The sequence below is a fragment of the Jaculus jaculus genome, chromosome 9 (assembly GCF_020740685.1).
Source record: "Jaculus jaculus isolate mJacJac1 chromosome 9, mJacJac1.mat.Y.cur, whole genome shotgun sequence".
Classification (NCBI taxonomy): Eukaryota; Metazoa; Chordata; class Mammalia; order Rodentia; family Dipodidae; genus Jaculus; species Jaculus jaculus.
In genome coordinates, this window is record NC_059110.1 from 106,469,427 (window position 1) to 106,490,861 (window position 21,435).

Below are 21,435 nucleotides of genomic sequence, written 5' to 3' on the forward strand. Positions count from 1 at the left end.
CTTCAAGTTACCAACTGAATCCAGGGGTTTTAACCTGATCTACAACCAGCATTCTCACAAATCAGAGGATGGGGAAAATTTCCATAATGCATGCTGTTCCTAACAAGTTAAAGGGGCTGGAGAGATGGCTTAGCGGTTAAGCGCTTGCCTGTGAAGCCTAAGGACCCTGGTTTGAGGCTCGGTTCCCCAGGTCCCACGTTAGCCAGATGCACAAGGGGGCGCACGCGTCTGGAGTTCGTTTGCAGTGGCTGGAAGCCCTGGTGCGCCCATCCTCTCTCTCTCCGTCTGTCTGTCTTTCTCCCTGTGTCTGTCACTCTCAAATAAAGAAAAAATGAACAAAAAAAAATATTTAAAAAAAAATACTGTTTCAGGGATGGCTTAGAGGTTAAGGCATTTGCCTACAAAGACAAAAGACCCAGGTTTGATTCCCTAGGACCCATGTTAGCCCAGCGCCCAAGGTGGCGCACACATCTGTAGTTCGTTTGCAGTGGCTGGAGACCCTGGTGTGCCCATTCTCTCCTCCCTCCCTCTTTTTCTCTGTCAAATAAATAAATAAAATTTAAATAAAAAAAATACCACTTGAAATTGAACACTGCTTGTTCTGGAGGAGAGTAAATGGGGAGGTAAGAAATATGAAGATAGCCTCTCAGTGAACTGACTTCTCATAATAAGCTAACCTTTTTCCTTGGATTTTCTATCTTGCTCTCTGTCCCGACTTTTGCTCCTGTGTTTATATGACTTTCGATCCCGGCTTTTTGATCTTCTTCGGTCCCGACTGCGAGATCTATGTTTTCTTTCTGATCTGTCATGGCTTCGACTTCTTCTTCGATCTCTACTTCTTAATAATTTAAGAGAGAAAGGAAAGCAACTTCAGCTGATATTACAATGAGAAAAGGACATGGAGAAGTATACACTATTCAAGAGTTAACAAAATTACACAAATTTTTTTTTGCCTTAAGAAGCAAATGTTGTAATTTACTAAAGCCTTTTACAATGGCAATTTGAAGAATCCAATTTACTGAAGATCCTTCTATAGTTCAGTTTATCTCCAATAGTGCTAAGACAATTATCAGTGTCCCCTTGAAGACTCTTAATTCTAGCCAGGCATGTAAGAGGATTGCCATGAGTTCAAGGCCACTCTGAGAACTAGTAAGTTCCAGGTCAGGCTAGACTAAAATGAGACCCTACCTTGAAAAACCAAAAACTCTTAATTCTACTTAAAATAGTTACAGATTTCATATCATGTATGACTAGAACCACTAAGCAGAAGCATTTAGGAGGCCATCTGGTAAAGATAATCTTAAAAGATTATTTTAAACCTCATCACATGGAAAATGGCAAAGAAGCTGCCATAAAGATGAAACCATTCACAATTTAACTCTCATACATCAATTCTGGTACTTACACAGGCCTTGGCTTACATCAACTTACAGTGTTTTGACTTTATGGTGGTTGAAAAGTATTACAGATATATATCAGAAACCCCTATTTCAAATTCAGATTTTTGGCCTTTCCCCAGGCTAGCAATATGTGGTAGGATACTCATCACAGCGGGGGGGGGGGGGGAGGAGCATCTATATTTAGTGCTTCCTAGGTGCCATCCCAAGCAGTAACACTAGCAATTTTGAATGATTACCACAGCCTCGTGAGACAGACACTGTCCTAAGTCTTTTGTATACCTGCTTCGCCTTCTCTCCCTACTTCGTGATCTTTTGTGGTCCCGAGACCTGCTGCATCTTCGGTCAGAGGTTCGACTTGAGTGTCTACTTCGTGAACGACTTCTCTTTCGCCGTTCTCTGTCACGAGCTCTTTCCTTCTCTCTTTCTTCCTCTTCTCTTCGTCTTTTCCTTTCCCGTTCTTCCCTCTCTCTCTCCCGCTCTTTTTCTCTTTCTTCTCTTTCTTGTTTTTCTTTTTTGAGACGCTCATCCCTATCAGGTTCTTCAGTTCTTTTTCTTAATTTTTCCTACGAAATCAAGTTAAAGATTTGGTTGTTGTGCTGGTGGTACTGGGTATCAAGCCCAAGGGCCTCATGCACGCTAGGCAAATTCTCTACCACTGAGCCCCAGTCCTTCAAAGCAGATTTTCTACAGCACTAACCTTAAAGACATTGTCACCTTAATGCCAGTTATAGAATCTAGTGCCTTTGTCGGAAATGCACAAATTTCAGCATCATATGCATATATAAAATATTCCCTGATTGATTCTTTAAGTAGAGTCTCACCAATTACTGATACATTAGGATGAAGAAGAAAATACTGAGGGGCTGGAAAAATGGCTCAGCAGCTAAGGTAGTTGCCTGGAAAGCCTAACAACCTGAGTTTGATTCCCCAATACCAACATAAAGCCAGATTCACAGTGGGGCATGCATCTGAACTTTGTTTGCAGCTGCTGGAAGCCCTGGTGCACCCATTGTCTGTACCCCCTGTCTTTCTCTGCTTCCAAATAAATAAACAGAATTCCTGCAAAATCAACATTTTAATGAAAGAAAATACTGTGAAAATTTGATCAGTAGCAATACTTCACAGGAAGGAATTATGCCTTTCCTTTTTTGGGGGGTGGGAGGAGTTCTAGGGGCTAAACCCAGGGCCTTAGGCATCCTAAGCAAAAATGTTAGCGATTAAGGCACTTGCTTGCAAAGCCAAAGGACCCAGGTTTGATTCCCCAGGACCCATGTTAGCCAGATGAACAAGGGGACACACACATCGGAGTTTGTTAGCAGTGTCTGGAGGCCCTGGCATGCCCATTCTCTCCCCTTGATCCCCTCCTCTTTCTCTGTCAAATAAATAACAAAAATTTTTTTAAATGCCATCACTAACTCAATGGTAAGACCTATCCTGTTGCTCAAGACACACATGCTTAGGCTGAGGACACTGAGACACAAACTGGACCTCAACCAGAAGCCTCCCTCATTGAATAGCTGCCACGGTTCTGAAAAGTATGAGACTGCCTGTTGAGGGGAAAGATGTCATCAACGATCGTAACCAGCAGTGGACTCTGATAGCTAAATGGTAAGCCAGCCAGGCAAAATGTGCCAGGCGGCACAATGGTGGCATGCCTGTTATAGGGGAAACCAACTGCTCTGATTGAATTTGAGGCTCACTCCATAGGAGGGCATGAGTCTTTCATTAAAGACCAAATCGAAAGACTATGGTTAAAGAGGTCATAAAGCCCAAGGTATAAACTATGACTGTTGTCTGACTAAATGGATATATTGTGCCCTCTAAATATTTGTTTGTACCAATATATTAATTCTATTCTCACTTTTGACTACAGAATTTTTTCTTTACAGAAGGTGGCCACTGGGGAGAGAAGTGGCAGTGGAATGTTTAGCATTAAGTGAGACATTTCTATCACTCCCTCCAAGGCTCAAGAACCATCACCAGAGGAGGCAGGAAAAAAATGTGCTAGCCAAAGGAAGAGGACTGCTTGGGAATACTGTCTTCCAGACATCAAGTAACTGCTGCATTTATGAGTTCACAGAGACTGACACTGTCTACACAAGACCTTTATGAGGAGGAAAAAGAAAAAGTCATCAAAATAGAAGGACTAGTTGGAAAGAGGAATAGTTCAGTGGATGTGGATATTTGTGTGGGGGGCGTAACAAGAAAGTAAGAGTTGCAGGAGAGGAAAGGCACGGTGGTGCAGGCCTTTAATCCCAGCACAGGGAGGCAGAGATAGGAGAATCACTGAGAAATCCAGGACAGCATGGACTAGAGTGAAACCCTACCTTGAAAAACAGAAGGGGTGGGATAAAAGAAGGTTATGATAAGGATTCATTGTGTCTATGTATGAAGGTTGTCAAAAAAAGCTAAAGCGGGGGATGGGGAGAAGAGGGGTTATCACTAAGTTACATCACCAACATGGGCTTTAAATAAATACAAACATTAACAAATGTCAATAGGAGGTTTATATTTCTATATGACTAACTTTTGGTAATACCAACGGTAGCTTTGTTTAGTGATAGCTAGTTACAACGAAAAGCTATAGCTAAAGCCCATCTATATATGCCAATAAAAAACTTACTTTTGGGGCTGGAGAAATAGCTTAGCAGTTAAGGCATTTGCTTGCAAAGCCAAAGGACCTCGGTTCAATTCCTCAGCACCCATGTAACCAAGATGCACAAAGTGAAGCAAGCGTCTGGAGTTCGTTTGCAGTGGCTGGAGGCCTTGGATCATCCACTCTCTATCTGCCTTTCTTTCTCAAACAAATAAATTAACTAAAGACAATAACAACAACAAAAACACTTTTGCCAGGTGTGGTAGTGCACACCTTTAATCCCAGCACTCAGGAGGCAGAGGTAGGAGGACTGCTGTGAGCTCAAGGCCACCCTGAGACTACATAGTGAATTCCAGGTCAGCCTGGGCTAGAGTGAGACCCTAGCTTGAAACACTAAAAACAACAACAAAAGACTTACTTTTAATTCTTCTACAGTGGCCTTAATTTTGGCATAGCCCATGTGTTGTTTTCCCATCAAATGGTCATCTACCCGGGACTGGGCATCTCCTACTATCAAAAAGGCTCCACACACTTCACAAACTTCCATTTGTTTTTCTTGGGCAGCAAAACTTTCAATTGTCTGGAATGATAAGCCAGTTATAAGAATATCTGAGGAAGAAATAAAAAGCAAATAGCAAAAAAGGAAATAACAGTGAAAGACATTTTTAATGTATGTAATTTGCATGTTTCATTTTTCCAAAGCCATTAACACTGAAGGTCAACTGCTGAACTCTGAGGGAGGGAAGAATGGCAAAAGCAACCAGCGTGTCCATCTTCTAGGAAAGTACTGACCAAAGATCCCTGAAAGCCACATCTGCTTCAAAGAATTTAACTTTCAGAAAGCTTTTTCAAGTCTCATTTCTTAAGATAGGTTCAACCACCCCCCCCCCCAAAAAAAAATCGTTAGATAAATTGAACTTGGAGAACATAATCTGAACATAAAAATACTCAAAATGGGGGATTCAGTTAGTTTAACCCACAGTATCTAGTACATATTGCACTCCCCCCCCCTTTTATTTTTTTGATTTTTTGAGGCAGAGTTTCACTCATACTCAGGCTGAACAGGAATTCGATATGTATTCTCACTATGTATTCTCAAACTCACGGTGCTCCTCCTACCTCTGCCTCCTGAGGGCTGGGATTAAAGGCATGTACCCCCATGCCCAGCTTAGCATTCCTTAAGGGTTGTTAAGCACTTAGGAGGCAGAGGTAGGAGGACTGCCTTGAGTTCGAGGCCACCTTGAGACTAGAGTGAATTCTAGGACAGCCTGGGCCAGAGTAAGACCCTACCTTGAAAAACCAAAACGTTCATTAAATGTATGGACAAGGAATTTAGCAAAAATGAAAAATAAAACTCAGGATCAAATGAATTTATGACTTCAGATATGATTTAGCAAAACACAGCCAAAAGATTATTATTATAGTTTTATTAGAATACAGCCATACACATTCTCTTATGTACTGTTTGTGGTCACACACACACACACACACACACACACACACACGTATGTAAATGCAAATCAATTAATAGAATTTTTTTTAAGAAGGTTCTCCAACAGGAATAGATTCCACGTAATACACAATGAGCACTTTAGGAATTGATAAGTTAGTACTCACCGAGGTTGTGGATCTAAGCAATTCTCTTTCTTCTTTTAACTGTTCAACTAATTTCATCATTCCCTGGGCTTCTTCTACCTTTCCCTCAGACCCTAATTCTTCAATCTAAAAAAACAATAAATAGCAAGAGTAATAGAAATAATTAAGTCCCATCACCGTTTCTGGTATTTTTTTTTCTTTTGGTGGGGGGTATCGAGGTAGGGTCTCACTCTAGCTCAGGCTGACCTGGAATTCACTATGTAATCTCAGGGTGGCCTTGAACCCACAGCAATCCTCCCGCATCAGCCTTCCAAGAGCTGGAATTAAAAGCATATACCACCATGCCCAGCTATCAAAACCTTTTTAACCAAGCTAAGTACTTCCCCCGGTTGGCATTTATTTTATTTTAAATTTTTTGAAGAGCCAGGCATGGTGGTACTTGCCTTTAATCCTAGCACTCAGGAGGCAGAGGTAGGAGGGTCACCACAAGTTCGAGGTCATCCTGAGACTAGTGAATTCCAGGTCAGCCTGAGCTAGAGTGAAACCCTACCTCAGGAAAAAATAATTATTTGACACGGGGGGGCGGGGGGGAAGATATCCATCTATATAGGTATCTATATATATGAATGGGTACACTAGGGCCTCCAACCTCTGCAAATGAACTCCAGACACATGCGCCAATATGCACCTGGCTTTACGTGAGCACTGTGGAATCAAACTCAGGCCTGCAGGCTTTGCAAGCAAGCATCTTTAACTCGTGAGCCATCTCTCCAGCTTGGTTTCATTTACTGAAACTTCTTTGGGTTTTATTTACATGGTTTTTTGTTGTTGCTATTGTTTTTGTTTTTCTGGGTTTCTCGAGGTAGGGTCTCACTCTGGCCCAGGCTGACCTGGAATTCACTATGTAGTCTCAGGGTGGCCTCTAACTCAAGGTGAACCTCCTACCTCTGCCTCCCGAGTGCTGGGATTGAAGGCATGTGCCACCACGACCAGCTTTGTTGTTTGGTTTTTTGAGGCTGGGTCTCCCTGTAGCCCAGGTTGACCTGGAACTCACTATGCAGTCCCAGGGTGGCCTTAAACTTAACAGCAACCCTCCTTCTCTGTATGGGATTAAAGGTGTGAGCCACCACACCCAGCAACACTGGTTAATTTTTATAGCTTAAATAACATGCAATAAAATGAATATTTTTTGATCATAAATGTTGGCGGGGATGTGGAAAAAAAGGAACCCTTCTGCACTGCTGGTGGGAATGCAATCTGGTCCACCCATTGTGGAAAACAGTGTGGAGGTTCCTAAAACAGCTAGAGATTGATCTACCATATGACCCAGCTATAGCACTCCTAGGCATATATCCAAAGGACTCATCTCATTTCCTTAGAAGTACATGCTCAACCATGTTTATTGCTGCTCAATTTATAATAGCTGGGAAATGGAACCAGCCTAGATGTCCCTCAACAGATGAGTGGATAATGAAGATGTGGCACATTTATACAATGGAGTTCTACTCAGCGGTAAAGAAAAATGAAGTTATGAAATTTGCAGAAAAATGGATGGACCTGGAAAGGATTATACTAAGTGAGGTAACCCAGGCCCAGAAAGCCAAGCGCCACATGTTCTCTCTCATATGTGGATCCTAGCTACAGATAATTGGGCTTCTGCGTGAGAATGAAAATACTTAGTAGCAGAGGCCAGTAAGTTAAAAAGGAGACATAAAGGGTAGAGAAAGGAAGGGAAGAGGATACTTAAGAGGTTGATATTGTACATATGTAATTACAATGAATGTAATGGGGAGGTAATATGATGGAGAATGGAATTTCAAATGGGAAAGTGTGGGGGTGGGGAGGGAAGGAATTACCATGGGATATATTTTATAATCATGGAAAATGTTAATAAAAATTAAAATAATAATTTTTAAAAAATGAATATTTTTAAGATGCATAATTTGTTAAGGGTGGAAACGTCCATAAACCAATCATCCATGAAAGCATCACCATTGCCTAGACAGTGAGTATATCCACCAACCCAAAAGGTTGGTTTCCTCTCAACCCTCAAACCTGCATGAGTGTAGGCAACCAACCAGTGATAGAGCTCTCAATGCAGGCTGCATTTTCTAACATGTCATGTAAATGGTTACACATTTCAGTCCTTTTTTTAAGAGTCAGCCATATTGGGCTGGAATTACAACCACCATGACTGGCTCCCAATACTTGTTGATAAAGCACCTGAACTGGTTGAAGTTTTGGATTTTATGAAGGGAGAGGATAGGGGTGCATTATGAATAAAGCTATGAAAACTAGCATGCAAGTTGTAATGTAGGTGTTTTCATTTCTGTATGTTAAGTACTGAGGAAAGGAGTGGCTTATAATGCATTCATTAGCTTTTAAGATGCAGATTAAGGGCTGAAGAGATGGTTCAATGTTAAGACATTTGCCTACAAAGCCTAAGGAGTCGAATTTGCTTCCCCAGTACAAGATGCACAAGGTGTTGCATGTGTCTGTAGTTTATTTACAGTGGCTAAAAGGCCCTGATGGCCCATTCTCTTTCCCAAATTAATGATACAGATTAAAAACCAGGCGTGACAGCTCATGCCTATGATCCCAACACTTGGGTGACTGATGCAGGAAAACTGGCACCAAGTCAGAGGACACCTTGGGCTTTAAGACATAGTGAGTTCTGGACAAGCCTGGGATAACAGAGAACCTGACTCAAAAATCATTTTTAAGGGGCTGGAGAGACGGCTTAGCAGTTAAGTGCTTGCCTGTGAAGCCTAAGTACCCCAGTTCGAGGCTCTATTCCCCAGGACCCACGTTAGCCAGATGCACAAGGGGGCGCACACGTCTGGAGTTTGTTTGCAGTGGCTGGAAGCCCTGGCGCTCCTATTCTCTCTTTCTCTGTCTGGTGCTCTCAAATAAATAAATACATAAAAATAAACAAAAAAATGTTTTTAAAAATAATTTTTAAAAAGGGGTAGGGTAGGGCTGGAGAGATGGCTTAGCGGTTAAGCGCTTGCCTGTGAAGCCTAAGGACCCCGGTTCGAGGCTCGGTTCCCCAGGTCCCACGTTAGCCAGATGCACAAGGGGGCGCACGCGTCTGGAGTTCGTTTGCAGAGGCTGGAAGCCCTGGCGCGCCCATTCTCTCTCTCTCCCTCTATCTGTCTTTCTCTCTATGTCTGTTGCTCTCAAATAAATAAAAAATGAATAAAAAAAAATTTAAAAAAAAAAGGGGGGTAGGGTATATTCACTGATGTGCACAAAGACCTCAGATCAATTCACTAGCACTAGAAGGAGAAAAATGAGGGGTGGGGGATAGAAGAAACTTTTCTGAAGTAACTAAATGATTTTAAATCCCTACCAGCAGTGTGGGACCTCCAATCATTTCCAACGATAGGTAGTTTTTAAATGTGAGTTGTTCACATCAATGTCGAGTGTATCACCGTAATTTCAATCTGCATTTCCTTAAATGATTAATGTTAAGAATATTTTCAGGGCTGGAGAGATGGCTTAGCAGTTAAGGTGTATGCCTATAAACTTGTAGGGCCCAGGTTTGATTCTCCAGTACCCACACAGAGCCAGATGCACAAGGCGGCTCATGTGTCATGTTCGTTTGCAGTGGCTAGAGAGCCTAGCATACCTATTTTCTAGCTGACTTTTTTTTTCTCTTAAAAAAAATTTTTTTTCCCCCCTGAGGCAAGCCTAAAAGACTAGCCTTTGTTTTTTTTTTCCTTCTTTTTGGTTTTTCAAGGTAGGGTTTCACTCTAGCACAATCTGACCTGGAATTCACTATGTAGTCTCAGGCTGGCCTCAAACTCATAGCGATCCTCATACCCCTACCTCCCAAGATTCTTTTTAGTGGTGGTGGTGGTAGGGATTGAGGACCTTCAGCCAGTACAATCAATCTCCAGACACATGTGCGACACTGTGCACTTGCATCACTCTGCATCTGGCTTATGTGGGACCTGAAGAGTCGATCATGGGTCCTTAGACTCAAAGGCAAGTGCCTTAACCACTAAACCATCTCTCTAGCCCATAAAATATTTTTTTTAAAAATTAAGTGTCTGGGGCTGGAGAGATGGCTTAGCAGTTAAGTGCTTGCCTGCGAAGCCTAAGGACCCCGGTTCGAGGCTCAATTCCCCAGGACCCACGTTAGCCAGATGCACAAGGGGGCGCACACGTCTGGAGTTCATTTGCAGTGGCTGAAGCCCTAGCGCGCCCATTCTCTATCTGCCTCTTCCTCTGTCTGTCACTGTCAAATAAATAAATAAAAATTAAAAAAATAAAATGAAATAAATTAAGTCCCAAATATATATATGTATGTATATATATATTTTTTTGGTTTTTCAAGGTAGGGTCTCACTTTAGTTCAGGCTGACCTGAAATTCTCTATGTAGTCTCAGGGTGGCGTCGAACTCACAGTGATCCTCCTACCTCTGCCTCCCAAGTGGCGTGCGCCACCACACCCAGCCCAAATATGTTTTTATACAATAGGATCTCACAACCCAGGCTGGCCTCAAACTTGCTGTGTCGGCCAGATTACCTTGAACTCCTGATCCTTCTGCCTCCACCTCCTAAATGCTGGAATTGCAGGCTTGCATATCACCCCTTGCACCCTGAACTTTGTAACATTAATGCAGACAATCCTCACCTGTTGTAGGAGCACATCAATTTTGTCTGTCAGAACCTGAATTTTTTCTTCATTTTTGCCTGTTGGACCAGCAGCCTATTAAAGACAAAAAAAATGTGTTCATGTGTCAAATACCAATGATAAACATTCAAATTCTTGAGTTGAGGGTGGGGCTGAGAGTCGAGAGTAGAGTATAGTGGTAGCAGCATGCACAGGCTTGAGCACGACCATCACCACCCCAGATGGGTAAACCATTCACGCGCTCTCACACATGCGTATTGCTTGTTTAGGTTTTTTGAAGCCCAGGCTGGCCTTGAACAAGAAAGATCCTCTTGCCTCAACTTCCCAAGTGCTAATATTTTAAGCGTATCCCATCACATCCAGCAATAATTCTATTTAACAAGTACAGAAGGGTTGGAGACATGGCTTGGCAGTTAAGCGCTTGCCTGTGAAGTCTAAGGACCCCAGTTCAAGGCTCGATTTCCCAGGACCCACGTTAGCCAGATGCGCAAGGGGGCACATATGTCTGGAGTTCGTTTGCAGTGGCTGGAGGCCTGGAGCACCCATTCTCTTTCTGCCTCTTTCTGTCGCTCTCAAATAAATAAATAAATAAATAAAAACAAAAATAAGTACAGAAAGCAACAGCAAGCTAGAAAGAAAGGGGAGGGGATGAAGAGGAAGGCCAGACATGGTGGCTGACATCGATAATGCCTTGGGAGATGGAGGCAGGAGGATCAGAAATTAAAGATCATTCTCAGCTACAGAGTGAGTTCAAGGTCAATCTTTTATTTTCTCCCCCTCAAGTAGGGTGTCACTCCAGTCAAAATGACCTGGAATTCACTATGTAGTCTCAGGGTGGGCAATACTCCTACCTGTGTCTCCCAAATGCTAAGATTAAAGACATGTGCCACCATCAAGGTCAATCTTAATCCAGCATACTAATCCAAATTTCTGCTAGTTGATTACAAACTCAGTCAGTTACTGATACTGTGGGGTACATACATGCCTGTAATACCAGCATTAAGGAAGTTAAGGAAGAACTGCCACAAGTTCAAGACTGGCCTGGGCTACATGCCAACTGCCAGTCTGGCCAGGGTTGCATAGAAAGACCTTGTCTCAAAAAAAGAAAGAAAAATCAGTGTTCCATTTCAATACAAAAAAAAAAAAAAAATCCGGGCATGGTGGCACACACCTTTAATCCCAGCACTTGGGAAGCAGATGTAGGAGGATCACAGTGGGTTCCAGGCCACCCTGAGACTCCACAGTGAAATCCAGATCAGCCTGGGCTAGGTAGGGAGACACTAAAAAAACAAACAAACCTGATAGCCTAGGGATTCAAATTCCAGTATTCAGCCTCTATAGCAAAGGGAATGGAGAAGGGCTGGGCCTGTGGGCTAACTTACATTTGCCAAAAACACTATGTATGCTAGCTCCAAGACTTCTGTACCCATTTCTCATCATCTCTGTGAACTCCAGTCTCATGTACACTGACAGCTAACATTTGCTGAGTATTGACTATGTGTGCTATCATTTGTCATAAAACCCTGCTTGTCCACCAATAATTCTCACCTCCTACTTGATGTCTCCACTTGGATGTTCTAAAGGCATCTGAAACTTGACATATCCAAGATAAAACTGTAAGAACAAAATTTTCTCCAGTTCCCATCATCTCCACAAATTGTCATTAGTCGCCTGGATGTTCAAACCAAGAACCATGCAGCTATTATGGATTTCTTCCTTTCTTGCTCATCCAAATCCAATCCCTTAGCAAATAAATTGGTTCATCCTACCATCTTCACTGAAACCACATGATTTCTTATGTAAACCACATCAAAAGCCTCCCAATGACTGGATTTGGTGTTTCCACTGTTAGCCCTTCAAGCCAGTCTCCATTCTGTGGCCAGGGTGAGCTTTAAGAAATGTACTTCAACAGCCGGGCGTGGTGGCGCATGCCTTTAATCCCAGCACTCGGGAAGCAGAGGTAGGAGGATTGCCATGAGTTCAAGGCCGCCCTGAGATGACAGAGTTAATTCCAGGTCAGCCTGGACCAGAGTGAGACACTACCTCAAAAAACAAAAAAACAACAACAAAAAAAAAAAAAGAAAGAAAGAAAGAAAGAAGGAAAGAAATGTACTTCAGCCTGGTGTGCTGGCACACCACTTTAATCTTAGCACTAGGGAAACAGAGCAAGAAGGATTGCTGTAAGTTCAAGGCCAGCCTGGGACTTCAGGGTTCCAGGTCAGTCTGGGCTATAGTGAGACCAACACCCCCCCCACCTCAGGGAAAAAAAAAAAAAGGAAGCAGGGCCAGACCCTACTCCCCTCATGTTCAGGGCTCATAGCCTAGTAAGAAGCTAGCAAGATGAGTCCCTTTTTGCCAGAGACCCCCTAAGATCCCTTAATTTATGTCCGTGGGTCCACTCTAGTACCTTCTTCCACAGGTCCAAGTACATAGGTGGAACCACGTAGTGTGGAAATCCCCACTTTCCCAAAGTATATAATATAGTAAAGAATTCCCTTTATTTTTGGATCCTGATCTGAAGCCAAGCTTTGGAACCCCATCATGTTTTTCCATGCATACCAAGCACCTCTAATACATCACCTTTGCCCTAAAAAGAAACTCATCTCAACATCTCTCAATCTTTCTGTAAAAAAAAACTTGCCTAGGGCTGGTGAAATGGCTTAGTGGTTAAGGAGCTTGCCTGCAAAGCCTAAAAGACAAAAGTTCAATTCCCCAGAACCCATATTAAACCAGATACACAAGGTGGCACATACTTCTGGAGTTTGTTTGCAGTGGCTGGAGGCGCTGGCGTGCCCATTCTCTCTCTCCCCATTTCTAATAAATAAACAAATTAATTAAACTTAAAAAAAAAAAAAAAACCTGCCTAGTGGAACATGGTGGTGCGTACCCATTACCCCAGCACTGGGAGACAGAGGTAGGGGGATTGCTGTGAGTTCAAGGCCAGCCTGGGATTACAGAGTGAGTTCCAGGTCAGCCTGAGCTGGAGTGAGACCCTACCCTCAAAAATTGTGTCTTCACCCATTTTGCTATGGTTCTGTGCAGACAACCTTTTCTGTGTTTGCTGTATCATCTTTCTGGGATTGCTTTCTGATTCCTTTTTTGTGGATTTTCCAAGGTAGGTTCTCACTCCAGCTCAGGCTAACCTGGAATTCACTATGTATTCTCAGGATGGCCTCAAACTCATGGTGAGCTCCCGAGAATGCTGGGGTTAAAGGCACGCACCAGCACACCCCACCATGCCCGGCTAATTTTCCCTTATTCTTGAAAGGTAAGCTCCTTCAGGCTTGTCTTGAGTACAAAAGTCATTGTTAGGGGAGCTATCATTTCCATTAAAAAAAAAAAGAATTTTGTCAGGTGTGGTGGCACCTTCCTTTAATACCAGCACCTGGAAGGCAGAAATAGGGAGGCAGAGGTAGGATTGCTGTGAGTGCAAGGGCACCCTGACACTACATAGTGAATTCCAGGTCAGCCTTGGCTAAAGCAAGACCCTAATTCAAGGTTTAAAAGATAAACTTTTTCCCTAGATAACCCTGAACCCTGCTCCAGGATGTCCTACTTCTCGTGGAGGAAGAATGAGTTACTTGGTTAGAGGGCAACTAGGATGACCACTTCTCCTGGAATACCAGTAAATGATGGGATGCCCAGAGTCAAGATGCAATTCGATGGTAGAGTGCTTACCTAGTGGCAAAGTCCTAGGTTCAATCCCCAGCAACACAAAAAAAGCTGGGCATGGTGGCGCATGCCATGAGCTGTAGGCCACCATGAGATTATGTAGTGAATTCCAGGTCAGCCTGAGCTAGAGACCCTACTTTAAGAGAAGGAAAAAAAAAAAAAAAAAGAAGCACGATAGAGGAAAATGAACCTCCTTCTCCACCCACCCCCTCAAAAAGAAAGAAAAAAGCCATAAGGGCTGGAGAGATTGCTCAGCTGTTAAGATACTTGCCTACAAAGCCTAAAGACCCAGGTTCGATTCCCCAGTACCCAGGTAAAGCCAAATGCAAAGCATGGCGTATACATCTGGAGCTCATTTGCAACTGCTGGAGACCACCATGCCTATTCTCTCAGTCTGTATCTCTTGTCTCTCTTCCTCTGCTTGCAAATAAATGAAATATAATTTTTAAGGGCTGGAGGGATGGCTTAACAGTTTAGGCATTTGCCTGCAAAGCCAAAGAACCCAGGTTTGATTCCCCAGGACCCACGTTAGCCAGATGCACAAGGGGATGCATGCAGCTAGAGTTAGTTTGTAGTGTCTGGAGGACCTGGTGTACCCATTCATATTCCCTCTCTCTCCCTCTCTCTCTCTCTCGCCCCCGCGCGCTCTCTCTCTCTCTCTCTCTCTCTCTCTCTCTCTCTCTCTCTCTCTCTCTCTCTCTCTCCCCCCCCCCTTCCTTCCTTCCCCCGTTCTTGGTCAAATAAGTAAACAAATAAAAATAAAATAATAAAAAATAATAATTTTTTAAAAGCCTAAATTTAGCTGGGCATGGTAGCACATGCCGTTAATCCCAACCCTTGGAAGGAAGATGTAGGAGGATCAGAGTTGGAGGCCACCCTGACACTACAGAGTGAATTCCAGGTCTTGGGCTGAAGTGATAAACCCTTCCTGGGGACAGGAGGGGGGCTAAGTTTTATACCATTTTTCATATCATTTTTTTAATTTAATTTTTAAATTTTTTTTTTAAGTAATTGACCACCTTTTTTTCCCCCCAAGATAGGGTTTCTCTCTAGCTCAGGCTGACCTGGAATTCACTATGGAGTCTCAGGCTGGCCTCGAACTTATGGCAATCTTCCTACCTCTGCCTCCCAAGTGCTGGGATTAAAGGCGTGCACCACCATGCCCAGTGTAATTGACAACTTTTAAAATATTAGGAGTCTGGATCTCTGGAGAATAAGGACTCTTTACAAAGATTAAATTCATTTCATACTTACCCCAGAAGACTGCTGGTTCTGAGACAATGCCAGACGAGCATGGCCCCGTCTAATTCTACGTTCTACCTCTGCAAGTAAGCTCTGTAAGTATCGCAAAAAATCTCTCTCATAACCAACTTTCATAAAACGAGAACTCTTCTCATACCTGACAAAAAGGAAAACAAAACCTTTTACCATAAAATATAGCAACCTATAGCAAAGACTATTGCATTTAGAAAGAAGACTAAATGAACACATGAAATAAATTTGGGGGTCTGGAGAGATGTCTCAGCAGTTAGTGGTTAAGGCACTTGCCTGCAAAGCCAAAGGTCCTAGGTTCGATTCCCCAGGACCCACATAAGAGATGTACAAGATGGCACATACTTGTGGAGTTTGTTTGCAACAGCTGAAGGCCCTGGCATGTCCATTCTCTCCCTCCCTCCTTCTAACTCAAATAAATAAATACATTAAAAAAAAATTTTTTTTCTGGTTGGCCAGTCTGTCAAGGGGAAGGCATTATACTGCATTGTATTTGGTTAAGAACACAGGGTTGGGCTGGAGAGATGGCTTAGTGGTTAAGGCACTTGCCTACAAAGCCAAAGGACCCAGGTTTGATTCTCCAGGACCAATATAAGCCAGATGCACAAGGTGGTGCATGAATCTGGAGCTTCTTTGCAGTGGCTGGAGGCCCAGGCATACCTTCTCTCTTAATAAATAATTTTTTTTAAGCTGGGTGTGGTGGCGTACACCTTTACTAGCACTGGGGAGGCACAGGTAAGAGGATCACCCTAAGTTCAAGGCCACATTGAGACTACATTGAATTACAGGTCAGCCTGAGCTAGTAAGACCTACCTCAAAAAGTCAAAAAGAAAGAAAAGAAAAAGAAGACAAGACACAGGGTTAAGCCGGGCATGGTGGTGCACACCTTTAATCCCAACACCCAGAAGGCAGAGGTAGGAGGGTCACTATGAGTTTGAGGCCAACTCCATGTCAGCCTGGTCTAGAGTAAGACTCTACTAGGAAAAGCAAAAACAAAAAACACAGGATCTTTTGTTTATTTGATTTCGTGGTGCTGAGGATTGAACCCAGGGCCATATGTTCTATCCCTGAACTACACCCCTCAGCCCTTTACTTTTTGACAAAGGGCCTTTCTAAGTTGTTCACGTTGGCCTAGAACTTGGGATTCTCCTGCATCAGCTCTGGAACAGTTGGGCTACACTGTACCATCAGGCTGAGTAGTGTACAGATTTTACATTGGTTTTACCACCAGCTCTACCACCAAACTAGACCTCTCTGTGACCCTGGACCAAGTACAAATCTCATCTATAAAACTGGGACTGAACCAGCCAGGCATGGTGGCTCATACCTATAACCTCAGCACTCGTGAGGCTGAAATAGGAGAATCATGAGTTCAAGGCGAGCCTGAGCCAGAGTGAAAACTTGTTTCAAAAAGCAAAACAGAAACCAGGTAGAGGTGCACGCCTTTAATCCCAGCACTTAAGAGGCAGAGGTAGGGGGATTACCGCGAGTTTGAGGCCACCCTGAGACTACATAGTGAATTCCAGGTCAATGTGAGCTAGAGTGAGACCCTGCCTTGGGGAAAAAAAAAGCAAATCAGAGTTGGGTGTGGTGGGTGGCCTTTAATCCCAGAAGGTAGAGATAGGAGGATTGCTGTGAGTTCAAGGCCACCCTGAGACTACAGTGAATTTCAGGTCAGCCTGGGCTACCTCAAAAAATAAATAATAATAATAAAAAAATTAAAAAAATTTAAAAAGCAGGGCTCTGTGGTTAAAACCCCTTGCTTATGAAGCCTATTGGCCAAGGTTCGAGTTCCCAGTACCCACATAAAGCCAGATGGACAAAGTGGCCTCATATGTCTGGAGTTCATTTGTAGAAGAACTTGGCATACCCACATTCTTATTCTAATAAAAATATAAAACTAGGGCTGGGGAGATGGCGTAGCAGTTAAGGTGCTTGCCTATGAACCCTAAGGACCCAGATTCGATTCCTCAGTACTCACATAAGCTAGATGCACAAAGTGGCACATAAGCCTGGCATTCATTTGCAGTGGCTAAAGGCTCTGGCACACCTATCTGCCTTTTCTTCCTCTCTAATAAATATTTTTAAATATATAAAAATAAACACTTGAGACTGTTAAGTAAATATAGGACTAGGGATGTATCTCAGTAATACAGTCCTTGCCTAGCATGTTCAAGGCTCTGGGTTCTGATGGACGTCATAGGCAGGCCAGTTACACTGGCGGCTAGGGCAGGAGAACCACCAAGTTCAAGGCTTGCATAGGCTACAGAGGCCCTGGGCTAACTCCCTAATACAAAGGGGGGAAAGCAAACATGATATAGAAAAGCTTAACATAATATACACTCACATGGCAGCTAACACTATCATTAAAACTACCTAAACTTATCATTTCCAGGCACCAATTGGACTTTTACTACACATCTACTTGATATTAAATTTCACCTATTTCTTTAATGCTGTCCTTTAAAACTAACAATTAGCAGGAAAAAAAATACAAAAAAGTACAACTCACTGTTTTCTTAGATTTTCATCATGAATTTTTTCACATGGACCTATAAAGAAAAAAAGAATACTAATATAAATTAATTGTGACATTAACCATTCTCTTACCATCTTGTTTTTTATTTATTTTTCTTCATTATGTAACAAGCTGACCTCAAACTCACCATCCTCTTACCTTGGGCACCCAAGTGGTAAGATAACAAGAACAGACCAATACACCAGGCTCCATATTTTTTATTTTTATGTAGGAAAAAGGGGGCCTATGGATACAGGTCAATTGCAAGAACGTTTGTCTAATATGCATGAGACTCTGGGCTCAATCCCTAGCACCACACAAACCAAGTGTGGTGGCACATGCCTGTAACCCCCAAAACTTGGGAGGTGAGGCAAAAGGACTAGAAGTTCAAGGTCATCCTCAAGTTCATGGAGAATTCCAGACCAGGATGGGCTACATGAGACCCCACACTCCTACCCAACAAAGACGCTGTAGCTCAGTGACAGAGCACTTGCCTCATATGCATAAAGTCCTGGGTTTGCTCCTCAGCACCCCAAAGAAAAGAAAATAATATTGCATACAATTTCAAAGTGACCAGCAGGCACAACCAGCCTGAAGAAAAAAAAAAAGGTAAAATTAAAGTATCTATTATTGGGGCTGGAGGGATGGCTTAGCAGTTAAGACGCTTGCCTGCAAAGTCAAGGACCCAGGTTCGAGACCCATATGAGCCAGATGCACATGGTGGCACATGCTTCTGGAATTTGTTTGCAGTAGCTGAAGGCCCTGGTGTGTCCATTCATATTCTCTCCCTCTCTCTCTAATAAAATAAAGTTTTTAAAAAATATATCAATTATTGTATTACTGAGTAGTCTACATAGTAGACATTCAGAGATCCTATTGAATCATGAAGTATCATGCACAAATAGCACACGAAAACTAGGGACAGCAACTATTCATAATCTGGACATGTGAGCCATCAATGTGAACACCATTGACCTTACTGTACATAAAGCAAGATAATATAAAACTAGCACTTTAGCCCTACTCCTCAGCCTCCAAAGTAATCAACTTTAACTTTTAGCTTTTAACTTTTAGCTATTTCTTCTATAATTTAACCCCATTATTTCCAAATTTTGTGCATATTTTGCTTTTTCTTAGATTATCAATCTCAAGCATCAAAAATTTAGGCTAGGGTTACAGAGGTGGCTTAGTGGTTAAGGCCCGCAAAGCCAAAGAACCATTTTCTTTTTTTTTTTTAATTTTCTGTTCATTTTTATTTATTTGAGTGTGACAGAAACACACATACACACGGGGGGGGGGGGGGGAGAAATGGGCGCAACAGAGTCTCCAGCCACTGCAAACAAACTCCAGACACATGCGCCCCCTTGTGCATCTGGCTTACGTGGGTCCTGGGTAATTAATTGAGCCTCGAACCAGGGTCCTCAGGCTTCACAGGCAAGCGCTTAACGACTAAGCCATCTCTCCAGCCCCAAAGAACCATTTTCAATTCCCCAGGACCCACATAAGCCAGATGCACAAAGTTGTGCGTATGTCTGGAGTTCGTTTGCAGAGGCTGGAGGCCCTAGTTTGCCTACTCTTTCTTTCTATCTCGCAAATAAACAAATAGAAAATATTTTTTATTAGGTTAAACAAATCATACTAAAGGTTTGTATTTTGACTAGTATTTTCTAGTAAGTGGCAAAGAAAAGATGCACTATGATGACATTTTATGATTTATTTAGCTTGAAAAAAAAATATTTTGAAGCAGGGCCACTCTAGCCCAGGCTGGCCTCAAACTCACATCCATCCTCTTCCCTGTTTCCCAATTGCTGGAATCATAGTTATGAGCCACCACATCTAGCTGGAAAACTCTTAAGTTTGTTTTCTATAGGTCTACTTTCAGGTCATTCTCAAAGCACTTCAACTCAACCAAAGACACTATCCCTAAACTAATTTTCCTTAAAACTTGAAACTCAGCAATCACATTTTGAATCCTTCTTAAAAAATATATTTTATGAGCTGGAAAGATGGCATAGTGGTTAAGGCGTTTGCCTGCAAAGCCAAAGGATCCTGGTTCAATTCTCCAGGACCCACATATGCTAGATCTGTAGTTCATTTGCAGTGGCTGAAGGCCCTGGTGTACCCATTCTCTCTCTCTGCCTCTTCCTCTCAAATAAATAAATAAATTAAACACACACACACACATACACACACACACATATATATACATACATACATACATATGAAATGTTATTTATTTGAGAAGGAAGGAGGAAGAATGGATCTAACAGGGGCTCTAGCCAGTGCAAACAAACTAGATGTATGTGCCACTCTGTGCACCTGGCTTACGTGGGTCCTGGGGAGTTGAACCTTAACCAAGGCATCTCTCCAGCCCAAGTTCTGAATTCCTTCAGGAGCTTTCTGTCTTGTGTCAATCTAGGATGCATATTTTCCAAGCTTACTTGTTGTCATCCTAAAGAATTCTATGTTGCTCTGTGTAAGAGGCAGTGTACCCAGATCTTATCGTTCTGTATTCTTTCCCAAGTACTGAACATTGTTTTGGTTGACTTTGCATGGGAAAGATTCATAGAAGACACAGTAAGGCTTGTAAATCTGAAAATGTCTTGCATATCTGTGTGTTGTGTATACATGTTTGTAAGCATGTGAGCACAATAACCATGTGTATAGAAGTCATATATCCATGGTAGGTATCTTCAGCCTTCACTCTCCAGTGTATTTTTTTTGAAACAGGGTCTCTCACTGAACCTGGAGCTCATTAACTGCTACACTAGCTAACCTGCAAGCCCCAGGGATTCTTCTGTCTCACCTCTCCTGTGGCAGCTTTCATGAATGCTGGGAATTCAAACTCAAGTCCTCACGCTTGGAAGATAAGCACTTTAGGGATTCAGCCATCCAGTGTCAAAAGTATCTTTCTTGGGCTGGAGAGATGGCTTAGCGGTTAAGTGCTTGACTGTGAACGAAGCCTAAGGACCCAGGTTCGAGGCTTGATTCCCCAGGACCCACATTAGCCAGATGCACAACGGGGCGCATGCATCTGGAGTTCATTTGCAGTGACCGGAGGCCCTGATGCACCCATTTTCTTTCTTTCTCTCTCTGCCTCTTTCTCTGTCGCTCTCAAATAAATAAATAAAAGTGAACAAAAAAAGTATCTTTCTTCATTCTCATACCTCTATGTTTCCCTAAACTGCTACCTTGAGCAGCAATCACTTTCACCCAGAATCCTTAGGGTGTTTCTGTGACATCTTCCTGCATAGTTCCTGACTGATTCTGTCCTAGATAATACTGAATCACAATTCTGTGACCTACACTGCCCACTACTGTCGGTGTTCTCAAACTTCATAATGGTATGTCTTGGTATGGATCCTTTTCCATTGTGCCTAACACTTGATGGGCCCACTCTGTGACTGTGTCTTATTTCTTTTATGAATTCCTCACTATCTACATTTTGTGACTATTAATCAGATTCCTGAATGTATTTTCTAAATGTTGATCTTTTCTGTCCTATTGTTCAAAATCCCAGTAAATTTCCCTTATTTCAAATCATTAGTGATTTTTTATTTTCACATACGTATGTATATATGTGTGCATATATCTCTCTATGTAGTCTAAAGAAGACTGCTTCAGTCCCAAGCGTTAGGATTAGAACAATCATTTAACACCAGTACTGGGATTAAAGGCATGTGCCACCACGCCCGGCAGTCCGGTGACTTTTATCCCTTATTTCTCTAGTCCTAGTGTC

At 42.5% G+C, this 21,435-nt stretch overlaps 1 protein-coding gene across 4 annotated transcripts in view; it reads right to left on the bottom strand.

Annotated features, from left to right (window-relative positions):
- Luc7l3 (LUC7 like 3 pre-mRNA splicing factor) overlaps positions 1-21,435 on the bottom strand; it is a 40,707-nt gene that overhangs the window by 5,004 nt on the left and 14,268 nt on the right. For all 4 annotated transcript variants that reach the window (XM_004655613.2, XM_045158869.1, XM_004655614.3 and 1 more), the window contains exons 3-9: positions 17,691-17,730; positions 15,161-15,305; positions 10,235-10,309; positions 5,614-5,718; positions 4,415-4,576; positions 1,680-1,963; positions 678-838 (exon numbers count right to left, since the gene is read on the bottom strand). In XM_004655613.2, coding sequence (XP_004655670.1) covers positions 678-838; positions 1,680-1,963; positions 4,415-4,576; positions 5,614-5,718; positions 10,235-10,309; positions 15,161-15,305; positions 17,691-17,730 — 972 coding nt within the window. The remainder of the gene's footprint in view (positions 1-677; positions 839-1,679; positions 1,964-4,414; positions 4,577-5,613; positions 5,719-10,234; positions 10,310-15,160; positions 15,306-17,690; positions 17,731-21,435) is intronic.